Source organism: Odocoileus virginianus, chromosome 5, assembly GCF_023699985.2.
Source record: "Odocoileus virginianus isolate 20LAN1187 ecotype Illinois chromosome 5, Ovbor_1.2, whole genome shotgun sequence".
In the NCBI taxonomy this organism is placed as follows: Eukaryota; Metazoa; Chordata; class Mammalia; order Artiodactyla; family Cervidae; genus Odocoileus; species Odocoileus virginianus.
Window position 1 is genome coordinate 8,551,680 of NC_069678.1, and position 12,577 is coordinate 8,564,256.

Below are 12,577 nucleotides of genomic sequence, written 5' to 3' on the forward strand. Positions count from 1 at the left end.
CAGAAGGCAGCTCTCCAGTGTATTCTAACTTCCTTACCCATCTAGTTGAAATCAGCTAGGGGGCGCCACCTTTGTCTTCTCTCTGACTCTGCGCACATTGCCACTCTGCCTGTTCTTCTGTGTGATGTGCAGGTGGTGGTGTCACACAGATGCAAGACTGTTGGCTTGTTTCCCAGGTCAGAGTCCACGCGTCGTCTTTTGTTCTCATCATCTTCTCTGTTTCTCTCCTGCTTTCCTTCCCGCTCCTTCTCTTTTACTCTGTCCCCACTCAATTCAAAGTAGTGTTAAGGAAGAGAGAGGCTAGCCCTAACTGTGGAGGAGAAGAGTCAAGAGTTCAGAGAGCTCTCTCGGGAGCATTGTACCTGTGAGGGTCACATCTGTCACTTGATTCGGATCCAGATGCTTTTTAAGGAGGCCTGTATGTTGGAGACCCAGGGGACAGTGGGGCTGAAGGGGACTAGTCGGTAATAGAGAAAAAGGATCAGAGGCCTAGAAATTAAACCTGATTTGTAATCCTGGTTGTACCACTTATTATTACGTGTAACATTAAGCAAGTCTCATTATTCTGGGTTTCTATAAAGTGACTAACTTTTAAGTTTCTCTCAGCTTAAACCTTTTATGAATATGAGATTTGGGTGGTTTAGTCCTCATCACTGAGATCACTCTAACTTTTGATTGGAGAGGGCACGAGAAACATTAGTTCTCAGATAGATTTGATTTCATCCCTTAGGTACAGGGAAAATAGAGGGCTGGACTAAATGGCATTATGAGTTCCCTGCTCTGAGTCTTGGTTGCAGTCTCTCTTCTGGCTTCATTTATGTATCTTTTTTAAGTAGAGAAAGAGACAAGGGTTGAAGTATGGAGGTGAAAGTTAGAAGGAGGATGAAGGATCATCCAGGAGTCCTGTCCCACATTCCTGTCTGGATGTGAGCCCAGAGGCACAGTCTATAGGTTGTGAGGATTTTCTTGGTTCTTTTGTGCCTTCTCAGCAGCTCTTGAGGATGGTATAGTTCCAGGGTAGCACTGTTTCTCTTTCCCTTTTTTTTTTCCCCTAGTACCTCAACATGCTAAGGACTTGTGAGGGCTACAATGAAATTATCTTCCCCCACTGTGCCTGCGACTCCAGGAGGAAGGGGCATGTTATCACAGCCATCAGCATCACGCACTTTAAATTGCATGCCTGCACTGAAGAAGGACAGCTGGAGGTGAGAGTTCACTGAGCAGGCACCTGGCCAGGGGGCAGGGCCAGGAACACTGGGAGTGCTTTGATGCTCACTTGCTATGTTTTAGTTCCTACTTGGGGTGGGGGACAATGAAATCAAAACTGTTTTGACTGGGATACATAGGCTCTGGGTGCACACTGCTCCTCACCTTCACTGGCTGTTTACATTGACCTTTATTCTTCTGTCAGTCTTTTCCATGAAATGCTATAGACATCTCTACATTTCTTTTCTGCTGCCTGGTTCAGAACCATCTTACCTAAGCTCCCCAGCATTCTCAAACTTATGCTCTCGATTGTTCAGAACCAGGTAATAGCATTTGAATGGGATGAGATGCAGCGATGGGATACAGATGAAGAAGGAATGGCCTTCTGTTTTGAATATGCACGAGGAGAGAAGAAGCCTCGATGGGTTAAAATCTTCACACCATATGTGAGTGATGGTTGGGGAAGCATGCTCGGGGAAAGTAGATTGGGCTTAAAGTTCTCCTAAAGCTAAATGTGTAAATGGAGCTGTAGGGATAACAGTCTTGAGATCTGAACCTGTTTGAATCCTAGATGCCTAGGTTCTTCTGTCTTTCCTTTAAGTCCAAGTAGGATTAGCAGTTTCACTCTCCTCTTCACTCACAATTACCACTAGAAGGAGCCAGAGAATAGTAGATGAGCCAGGCCTGGGTTTTATGGAGCCTCTTAAGGTTTTTCTCAGGCTGAGCAAGTTTGGAAGGTGACTCTGGGCAGGAGTTCAAAGGCATGGTTTTGTGATGCCTGGTCTGGAGAAGGCAGTGAACATTGCTTTGTCTTTTTTCAGTTTAATTACATGCATGAATGCTTCGAGAGGGTGTTCTGCGAGCTCAAATGGAGAAAAGAGGTAATTCTAAACAATCTTGAATTGACCTTTTCATCTTTGTTTGTTTAAAATGTACACTCCTGTATCCAAATACCTGGGACCCTCACCTCCATCTTTCTAGGAATACTAGTTAGAGACCAGTTATCCCACATGAGCCAGGATGCTCTTATAGGAGTATTAATTAGAGACTAGTCATCCCACGTGAGCCAGGACACTCTTCTAGAAGTATTAGAGATCAGTCATTCCACATGAGCCAGGACGCTCTTCTAGGAGTATTAGTTAGAGATTAGTCATCCCGCGTGAGCCAGGACGCTCTTCTAGGAGTATTAGTTAGAGACCAGTCATCCCATGTGAACCAGGATGCTCTTCTAGGAGTATTAGTTAGAGACTAGTCATCCCACGTGAGCCAGGACACTCTTCTAGGAGTATTAGTTAGAGACCGGTCATCCCACATGAGCCAGGATGCTCTTCTAAGAGTATTAGAGACAGGTCATCCCACATGAGCCAGGATGCTCTTCTAGGAGTATTAGAGACAGGTCATCCCACATGAGCAAGGATGCTCTTCTAGGAGTATTAGTTAGAGACTAGTCATCCCACGTGAGCCAGGATACTCTTCTAGGAGTATTAGTTAGAGACCGGTCATCCCACATGAGCCAGGATGCTCTTCTAAGAGTATTAGAGACAGGTCATCCCACATGAGCAAGGATGCTCTTCTAGGAGTATTAGTTAGAGACCGGTCATCCCACATGAGCCAGGATTCTCTTCTAGGAATATTAGTTAGAGACCGGTCATCCCATGTGAACCAGGACGCTCTTCTAGGAGTATTAGTTAGAGATCAGTCATTCCACATGAACCAGGATACTCTTCTAGGAGTATTAGTTAGAGACTAGTCATCCCACGTGAGCCAGGATGCTCTTCTAGGAGTATTAGTTAGAGATCAGTCATTCCACCTGAGCCAGGATACTCTTCTAGGAGTATTAGTTAGAGACTAGTCATCCCACGTGAGCCAGGACACTCTTATAGGAGTATTAGTTAGAGACCGGTCATCCCACATGAGCCAGGATTCTCTTCTAGGAATATTAGTTAGAGACCAGTTATCCCACAGGAGCCAGGATTCTCTTCCAGAGAGGTCATTAGTCTTGGATGCTAAACCAGACTGTGCAAAAAAGCCCTGTTTCCCTTGTCAAGAGGGTGGCTGTTGGCCACAGGCTGTTCATCTCCTGTGACTTCATGGACCCTCCTCTGCCTGTATTTTTATCAGTCGCCCTCCATGTTGTTCCTGATCCAGAAGAGCAGTTGTACTTAGCTTTAGTCCTTCTGACTAGATGAGATGTTAAAGAGTGTGTAGGATAACCAAGTGTTCGTTTGTGTGTGTGTGTGTGTGTATGGTTTTTGCTGCTGCTTTCCTGCTGTCTGTACGTGCTAGTGATGGAACAGAATTTAAAAGATTCTGAATAATTAGCTGCTTACTCTTCAAGAAGATGTTTTTGAGGTTCAGAAAGTAAAGTAAGGAATATGAGCATTTATATTCTTGGTTTTGTAGGAAGAACACAGGGCCCTGGGGATCAGATCTGGATTTTCTCCTAGCCATTTTTCTTTCTGTGATTCTGTTCAAATCAGCCTCCCTGGATTTTAGTTTTCTCATCTTTTCTTATCTCTGAGACTGAAAGACTGAGCCGGATGAGTAATATCCTGGGTCCCTTCCAGCTCTAAAAGGCTGTGATTCTTAATGGAAAGTTGTGTCCAGTGAAGAGGCCCATCATGTCGAGTCATCCAGTTGTACATTTTCTGTGTGAGGGGCTGTCTCTGGATGGGAGGAGATGAAGACACCTGAGGCTTCCCAATAACTCTTGTCTTTTTTTCCTTTCAGAACATTTTCCAGATGGCGAGGTCACAGCAGAGGGATGTGGCCACCTAGCCTCTCGTTACCCTGTTCCCTTCTCTTCACCCTCATCCATCCTCTTACCCCTTTCGTCTCCCATGTCAGACAGAGTAACCATTAACACAGAAGAAGAGAAAAAGGAAAAAAGTCATTATACTCAAAAGCCCTAAACTAAATGTCATTAATAATTCCTCTGAGTTTCGTATCTCTGTAATTGAGCTGGTAGAGAACAATAGATGGGTCAGCACCAGGAGTCAGCTGAGTTAAGACAGGAAAAGAAAGAAATAAGCCCAACCAATTCGCCAAAGGGATCTTTGTCCTTTCCTCTGGGCCTCATACCAACAGACTCTCCTTGTACTATATTTTTAGAACTGGAACTATGAACTCCATCCATTTGCACTGTTCAGACATATATATGTATGTATGTAAAAATTATATATACGCAAATTAGCTGCACGTATATACATATATATATTTCTTTTTAAATTTCATATTGATGGCAGTACCTTTTTTAGCTTGTGTTTTTACACACCTTTCACTAGAACTCATGACTTCTCTCTTGCTCTCTTTATTTTGAAACAAACTTTAAAAAGGAAAAAAAAATTTTACAGGGAAAATACCTCTCCTCATGAAGGACTCGAAAAGTTTACAACCTGCTTGGGTTTTCCCCCCTTTTTGTATTGAATGAAGATTGTGGATCATAGGTTGCCGTAGAGTCTGAGGAGCAAGGAGCATAATTTCTTTATCTTCAAAAGACTGCTGGGGAGGAGAAAGAAGTGTGTTTTTCAAGGGCAGTGGGGCTGCAGATCTGCAGGGAGAGTCTGAAGACTTGATGTGGTCTCTCTTGATTCCAAGACAACATTCCTGGTCCATTTCTGTCTCTTCCACTCATGGCTTTTAGCCACATTCCACATCTTCCTGCTTCCCAAGGGCCCCCTGTATGCTTTCCCTCAGCAGGCCTAGAATGGAGGGTGGGGGGCTCAGGAGGTTGATGCCACAGACCCCTGAAATGCTTGGTGGTCATGACTGCCCATTTCTCTGCTGTTCGTAAAGCAGGGATCGTACTCGGGACCAGAGTCAAAGCTGATACCTTTAGGCACAAAGATTGGACTTAGGTAGGGCAGGAAAGAAGAAAGGCACTATGTACGTAAGCTTCTTCCTACTGTCTTCCCGACCAGTAACACTGTAACTATTAGGTTCTCTGTGACTTCCTTAAACAACCATGTTGGGGAAGGACCTGACCATATCCCCCAAGGCCTTGGGGACACTTAGAACAGTCAGTGATCTGAGCCAAGCAAAACCATAACCCGTCTAAGCCAGCTGAGGACCCAGGAAGGGACAGTGGGAATACGGTTGATTTGGGTTGGATCTCAACTTTTAACTAAAAGGATACTGAAGGAAAATATTTTTGCCCCTTAAAAGAGCGCCTCATCTGACCTCACAGTTAGACCTTTTGTGACCTAAGAACTGCATCCCTGGGTCTGGGGCCAGCGCTGACTGGGGGTTGAGAATGTTGGTCTCTCAGAGGCTGCCCTCCTGATGTGAGAGCAGCAGGAGCGACATTCTCAACCCCCAGGCTCCAAAGGGATGGCGTTGAGAGCTCTTAGTCAGGCTCTGATACATCTGAAACACATCTTTGAGCCTCTTTTGCTTTTTTCCTTCTCTGCCTTCTGAACAAAAGCCTTCACAGAGTGGCATCTTCTGCTTTGTCTAACTGGGAGGCAACCCTAGTAGGTTGTAGTCACCGAGCAGTGTTGGGGTGGTTTGAAGTTTCTTTTTCTGTAACTTGTTTCTGCAGATGGTCGTGAGGCGCTTTACTCTCTCTCTCACTCTGTTACCCTGGCAGGCACTTGCCCCGGGGGGTGTGGTATCAGGTAGGACATCCTGTCTTTCCTCACCTTCTCCAAACCAGGCGGGATCACAGAGTGCAAACTGTAAGGAAGCTGTGTTTAAAGTCGCAGAGAGCGAGCCCTGCTTTGGAGGCTTTGGGACAGAATTAACTTCTTCTGGCATAAAGGAATTTAATAATGAGCCAGAGGACCATGGGAAGAAGGTATGTTGATTGCCCACTCCAAGGAGCTGAAGAGGTTTTTGGCCCCAGCTCTGTTCACACTTTAAAAATAGTAGTTTGCTCCTATTCTGTCAGAGTGGGAGAGGAATGAACAAATCCTGGAGTCCACGGGAAGCCCAAAGGCTGCCCTCCAGATGTGAGAGCAGCGGGGGTGCTCTTAGCGTGTGTAGACGTTGCTCCCTCCCTCCTGCCCTGACCTGGCACTCACTTGACACTTGGAGATTGGGTGGGGCCCATTGGATGGTTAGCCTGTTGGGAGAATATGTTGAGGGCCAGCCCCTACTTGAGGCTGTTCCATTAACAAAGCCCCAGCTTGGGGAGACGGGGAAGGAGGGAAGGCCCAGAGGAAGGCTTTCTCTCCACTCACAGCAGGTGTCCTGTGACGGAGGCAGAGGTCGCTGGGGCTGTGCAGCTCCTAGGGTCAAGCTCTTCTTTGCATGAAGCAGTGTTCATGTGATACCCTTTCCCTCTTACTCTGCACTTCCTTTTTTGAATCCCTGCTATCTTTCTCAGTCCTGGGTTCTGCTCAAGGAGGCTTCTCCTCAGTCATTTTTTTGCAGTTTTTCTCCGGGGACTGGAGAGGTCCCCCTGCTCCCTGCTCTGCCCACAGCAAAGCCAGCAGGCTCGCCCTGGTGTCTCCTTTCACCCCCACAGAGAGTTCCTGTCCTCTTTGATCAAAGCTCAGAGTTTCTATGGGTCAGGAGAAAATACAGGCCCTGAGAAACTGATCTCTGTAGAAAGTTTCCCTTGGCCCATGCTTTGGGTTTTCTGCTCTTTATAGTTTAATTTTATTCTCCATTTTTCTCCCCTCCCCTTGCTCTAGGTTTGAGCTCAGCACAGGTGCGTGCTCAGGGCAGCTTCTAGGCCTGGACAGCTCTCAGGGAGGAATTAGGTAAATGTTTGGCATCCCCATACCTGGCCCATCTGGTTTCATCTGCCCAGGCCAGTAGCTTTGGGTCACTCCTTACACCTCCAAATCCAGTGCTTGGAGCAGCAGTAAGGGCTCTGATGGGAGGTGACACCTCTGTCTCTCATTTCAGAATTTGCCAACTCGGGGACCTGGCTCTGGAAGGCAGTTTTCTTAAAGGGGATGGCATCCTGGGTGACCCGAAGTCTCAAAACCTAGAGGGACAACTGTGCCCTCCCGTCTCTCCTTGGTGTTCTCTGGATTGATTCAGCAGTAGAAACCATTTGGTGTATTGGGCCCCAGCATACCCGCTAGGTTCCTTCCAGATCCACTGTGTCACATTAGCTTTCCTTTGGGAGGGTGATGTGGTTGAATACTCAGAGAGGAGAGGTGGTGGGTGTGCGTCTTTAGTCCCCCACCTTCCGGTTTCACCTCCTGCCTTCCTCTTCCCCTAAACCTGAGCACATCATACCAGGCCTCACTCATTTACACAGTGGCGTCAGCTCACTCCTCAGCAGTAATCTAGGATGTGTGGGAAGCTTAGGGTTCTGGGGAGGAACAGAACTGAAGAGGGGAGTGATGTGGGTGGAAGCACTGGCCAACTGCTAAACTTGGACACCAGTTTTATATCACGCCCCCTTTGTAAGCCAGTGAGCTGGGCTTCAGTTTTCCCCAAACCATGCACACTTTTAATTTATTTGAGAGAAACTCTAATTGTATTTTCACTGCAGTATCTTGTATTTTTTATTTGTGATTTAGGAAATGTGAAGAGAAAATACACAGACACATAATGGCTAACAGTGTTTCTTTCATTCCTTGTTCTAGAGCTAACCACTCTAAAATTGTTTGGTAATGTCACTTAGTGTAATTAATTGTAACATATTCTTTTAAATAAATTGATTTATTGATGAAACTATTCTTTGGTTTCCTTGACTACAAATCCTTTGGGTTGTGTGGGAAGAGGTGAAGAAGAATGTTTGAGATTTGAGTTTGAATGATCCATCTGAAGATGGGGAGAAACATGTAACAGGCTCTCCTGCACAACTAGTGAGGCGGTGTTTGAGAGCAGGAGTTGGGGAGAGGTGGAAAAAGGAGAAGGAGAAAGGAGAAGCTGGGAGGCCCATGGTCCACAGTTGTGTTTCCAGAAAGTTCCTTCTCCAGCTCTTAGGATTGGTTGTGCCAGTTCACTCAAGCTCCGCATTAAGACTCACAGGACGTCTCTCCCTCAGCCTGATGCAGATAGAGTCTGGCAGAGCCCTTGGGACAGGTTTTAGCACTGTCCCCGTGGCCCAGAAATATGTATTTTCTTTTTCGCTTTTCAAGTAACAGGAAACTTCACTCTGGAATCTGAACTGAAAGGTACATATCACCTCTATAATGAGTGCCAGCTCAGTACTATGTACTCTGGATGATTGAAGTCCCTCCTCTGCACACATGTGGTCTTGCCTGTTTTTTGCTCTTGCAGAAGAATCTCAGGTGCTATAGACTGAGTACCTATACTTTAGAATCCCTATTCTACTCTGTGTGTGAGTTTCTGGGCTGAATCTGTTCTGAAAAGCTCAGCGTTTTTGTTTGGCTGGATTTTTAAAATTATTTTTATAGACCCTCCTGTTTTATTTTTATAATCCCGAGCAACATGCTTTTGCTCCTTGATTAAGAGACCATGAGAGCAAGAAGTAGTCTGACATTTTGTTTGGCAGTTCGGGGAGAGACATGGCTTGGGTCTCTCACTCAGCCGTCAGTACTGAATAATTGAAATCCGGTAATTAGTAAAGTCCCTGATGCTGGGCAAGATTGAGGGCAGAAGGAGAAGAGGGCATCAGAGGATAAGATGGCTGGCTGGCATCACCAGTACAATGGACATGAACTTAGGCAAACTTCCGAAAATGGTGAGGGACAGGGAGGCCTGGCGTGTTGCAGTCCATGGGGTTGCAAAGAGTTGGACATGACTGAGCAACTGAACAACAGCAACTACTACTGTGTTAATTGGGGAAACAGTTTTTTTCTTTAATGAGGAAAGAATCCACAGAGAATTAGAAAGTGGAACTCCAGAGTTAGAATAGAGAAGGTAAAGTCAAACATGTACTGATGATCTACTCTGTGCGGGGTATTGTGTTAGATACTGCAATAGATACAAAAGCAAAGTAAGAAACTCTACTGACTTTCAGGCTCTTGGAGGAATGACCGTGATCCCCAGCTGTGGAAGGGTTAAGTGGCATAAGGACTAGAAAAGATGGGAGAAAGATCTTTGGATGGAAGCAGTTAAAGAAATCTTGATGAAGAAAATGGTGTTTAAAGTGGACTGTTTAGAAGGAGCAGGATTTCAACAAGAAGGCATTCAGTGAACTTCATTGAGCTGTTATGAGCCAACACTAGTAATTGGGGATGAAAATACATGGGTTGGAGGTTATCAAAGACTTGTCTAGACAACAAACAGTTCTATTTGATTAGAACTTAAGGTGTGTATAGGAATAAAACGGAAGATAAACTTCTGAAGAGCTGTGAATGCCAGATAAAATCTCTACATTAAAAAAAAAGAATTTCCCCAGTGATCCAGTGGTTAGGACTCCACACTCTCATTGCTGAGGACCCAGGTTCAGTCCCTCATTGGAGAACTAAGACCCCAGAAACCGCACAGCATGGCCAAAATATAAAAACCAGAGAAGTTTCATCTTTTATCAGCTGCAGTTGAGAAACTTTGATGTTGCAGAATACATAGAGAGGGATCAGTTAGTAGGAGACTGTCTTGATTAGTAAGTGGATGCAGTAATAACTTGAAATGAGGGAAATGAATATGAAAAAATTATGGAAGTAAAATCATTTATGATTTAGCATTAAGCATTGAGTTTACTTGAGAGTAGTAAAAGATTCTCAAGGTTTCATGGCTCAGTGACAAATGGATATATTTAAGATGTGAAACTTTGGGAAAGAAAATATTTTAGCTTTGGACCTGTTACAATTTAGGCGTGTGTGAGAAATCTAGATACAGGTGTCCAGCAGTTATTTCTTATTTGCCGAGCACCTCCTAATGTTCTGGGCACTGATTAGGATGGTGGGGACTTGGCAGATGAACAAGGCAGAGTAGATATGTGAATGAATTTGTAGAAGATGGATGACTTCTCTGGAGAACAGGAGGGGAGGTGTGGAGATGGGTGGGGAGGAAACTAGATCGGTGGGTAAGGAGAACCTGGGCAGTGTTGATGGCGGTGAGATGGAGAAGCGGACGTGAGGGAGAGAGCGCCAGTAGGGCTTTGCAGTTGGGTTGGATCTGAGACATGAGAGAAACGGTGTGATTGCAGTCTGGGCCTGGGCCAGTTCACAGTGATCCTCTTTACTGGTGAGGAGGACTGAGGGAGGAGAGGCACCACCGAAACAGAGGTCAGGAGAAACAGCAGGTTAGAAACAGGTATCCGGTAGTCATCTTTGAGTAAAGAGAAGATGCAACCCCATTTATGAGGAGCAAGAGGAAGCCGACTACTCAGGAAGGTAGACTGAAAGAGGAGCCAGAGAGGGGAGAATCTAAGAGGTGGGAGCTTGAGCCAGGGCTGCTCAAGTTCTCAAGTTTGGAAAAGGGAATGAGGTTTGCTTGGCCAAGAGTGGGAATTGCTTCAATCACAAACTCAAGCAGCCAAGGCTGTGAAAGCCTTTGAAATTTTAGCAGGACAATGAAAAGACAATGCAGACCCTGAAAATCAGAGAGGGACTCAAGCTACTGAAGAGTCCAACCCTGAAGAAGCGAGACACCTTGTATTACATTCATATATTTTAAAGATCTGATAATACAGACGGGATGGGGATGCACTGAAGGAATGATGGGACTTTTCCCTTACCACATTCTCATTGCCACAGCCCCCTCCCAGCTGAGGATATTTTCCTAAATGTTTTTTTATCTCTAAAACTAGAAGGCTTCCCCCAATCCCTATTAACCTGTCCGCTCCACTCTTCTGCCTTATTTTCCTTCTCTCTTCTCTTCATGCTGCCATAAACATTTGAACAGTAACTTGATTATTTTAGAAGAAACTAATGCTGTTTCCTCTTGACTTGAAGGTAAGTGATCCTGTTGTCATTCCTATTTCTTATGCATTTTATTACTGAGGCCTCTTCTGCTCAGAAGAGAGGTTAGTGAACTTCATTAGCTAACAGAACTACCTCTCCTTTATACCTTTCCTGCTATGTTTGAAGCAGTATGATGTCTGAAAAATCTGTGTTCATACAAGTTAGGAGCCCCCTTTTCTGTCTCAGGTGGCTGCCTTCGTTTTGCCATCAAAGGGCCTGGAGAATCTTTGCCCAGATGTTGTTCTGATTCCTCAGAAGAAGGCTGTCTTCTTCATCCCCATCATTCAACCTGACTTGCCTAATGCTTCTCTGGAGAAAAACTGGCTGCAGCCTTGAGGGAGGCGGGACAGCAGCAAGCAGTGACAAGCAATGAATGTTGTCTTCCCTGTTTGTGTGAAGGGAAAGATGCCAGGAAGGGGAAGCCTTCCTAGTCCCCCCAATCCCCACATCTCAGGAGATCCCAGCTGTCAGTAAATCACTCTGGAGGTGACTTTTGGTTTAAACCCAACCTTCTATCTTTCTGTCCTGACCCAGAAATTGTTGCAAAGCCACAGTGAGCAGCTCAGGGGAAAATTCACAGTGTTAATTCCAATTCTGGTGACCTTCCTCCTTGTGCACACCTCATCCCATCTCTGACCACACACACACACACCTTGTGCATACCTCATCCGATCTCTGACCACACACACACACACACACACACACACACACACACACACACCCCATGTCTCTGTTTGAGATTTCATATGCTGCACACTTGGCTCAGAATCCTGAGTAAGTCCCATTCCTGATGTCTTACCAAGCCAAGAGATGTTTTTTTCTTGAAACAATGTCCACAGATAGTCCCTCCAGCGCCACACATGTTACCTCTCTTTCTGTCTCTCCTTAGTTTGGGGCAGTTGAAGAAAAGGCAGAAGTATGGGGCGTAAGTGGGGGGTGAGTTGTGGGGATTCACTCATCCTTGTCCTCTCACAGAACAGCTCTGGCCTGAGGCCAGATCTAGACTGGAAAGTGAGCAAGTTTATAGGTAGAATGTCATGAGGGTGAGGTAGCAGGTAGCTGCCTAGAAGCAAATGGCCCATATGTTGTGAAGTTAAAGACAACATCTGTGTGAACCCCAGCAGAGAAGCAGTTTACCGAGTGGAATCTAGAAAACTGAGAGACTGAGGGCTAATGTATCCACTTTCTGCTTGATAGGAGTCCCTGCTCTGGCCTGCTAGGTACTTCTTGGGATCTTTGCCTCAGGTCACAGACAGGTAGTTGAAGCTGTGAGACAAGTGCATCATGGGCTTTGGGGCCTGGGTTCCATTCCTGCACCATCCCTTCGTCACTCTGTGATGCTGGGTAAGTGAGCTCACCTCCACATCCTCCATTTCCCCGTCTGTAAAATTATATCCTGCCTCATGTCAGCGATTTAATGGACATGAGTTTGAGCTGAGCAAACTCCAGGAGATAGTGAAGGACAGGAAAGCCTGGTGTGCTGCAGTCTATGGGGTAGCAAAGAGTTGGACACAACTGAGCAACTGAGCAACAACAACATAGGGTTGTTGAAATGAGGAAATGCACATTAAGGGCCTGGAAGAGAACCAGGTAGG

General features: G+C 45.6%; 1 protein-coding gene across 4 annotated transcripts in view; it reads left to right on the forward strand.

Moving 5' to 3' along the window:
• The window catches only part of SNX27 (sorting nexin 27), a 77,431-nt gene extending 69,589 nt beyond the window's left edge, over positions 1-7,842 (forward strand). Inside the window, exons 9-14 of one of the 4 annotated variants that reach the window (XR_002310031.2) lie at positions 1,056-1,205; positions 1,524-1,652; positions 2,028-2,087; positions 3,937-6,001; positions 6,843-6,911; positions 7,060-7,842. Coding sequence is in view for 1 of the 4 variants with exons in the window: in XM_020874344.2 (XP_020730003.2) it covers positions 1,056-1,205; positions 1,524-1,652; positions 2,028-2,087; positions 3,937-3,984 (387 nt within the window). In the remaining 3 variants the exon portion in view is untranslated. Of the gene's footprint in view, positions 1-1,055; positions 1,206-1,523; positions 1,653-2,027; positions 2,088-3,936 lie in introns of all 4 variants that reach the window. The other 3 variants (XR_002310029.2, XR_002310030.2, XM_020874344.2) reach the window with 3 other exon arrangements.
• Positions 7,843-12,577: the final 4,735 nt, after the last annotated feature.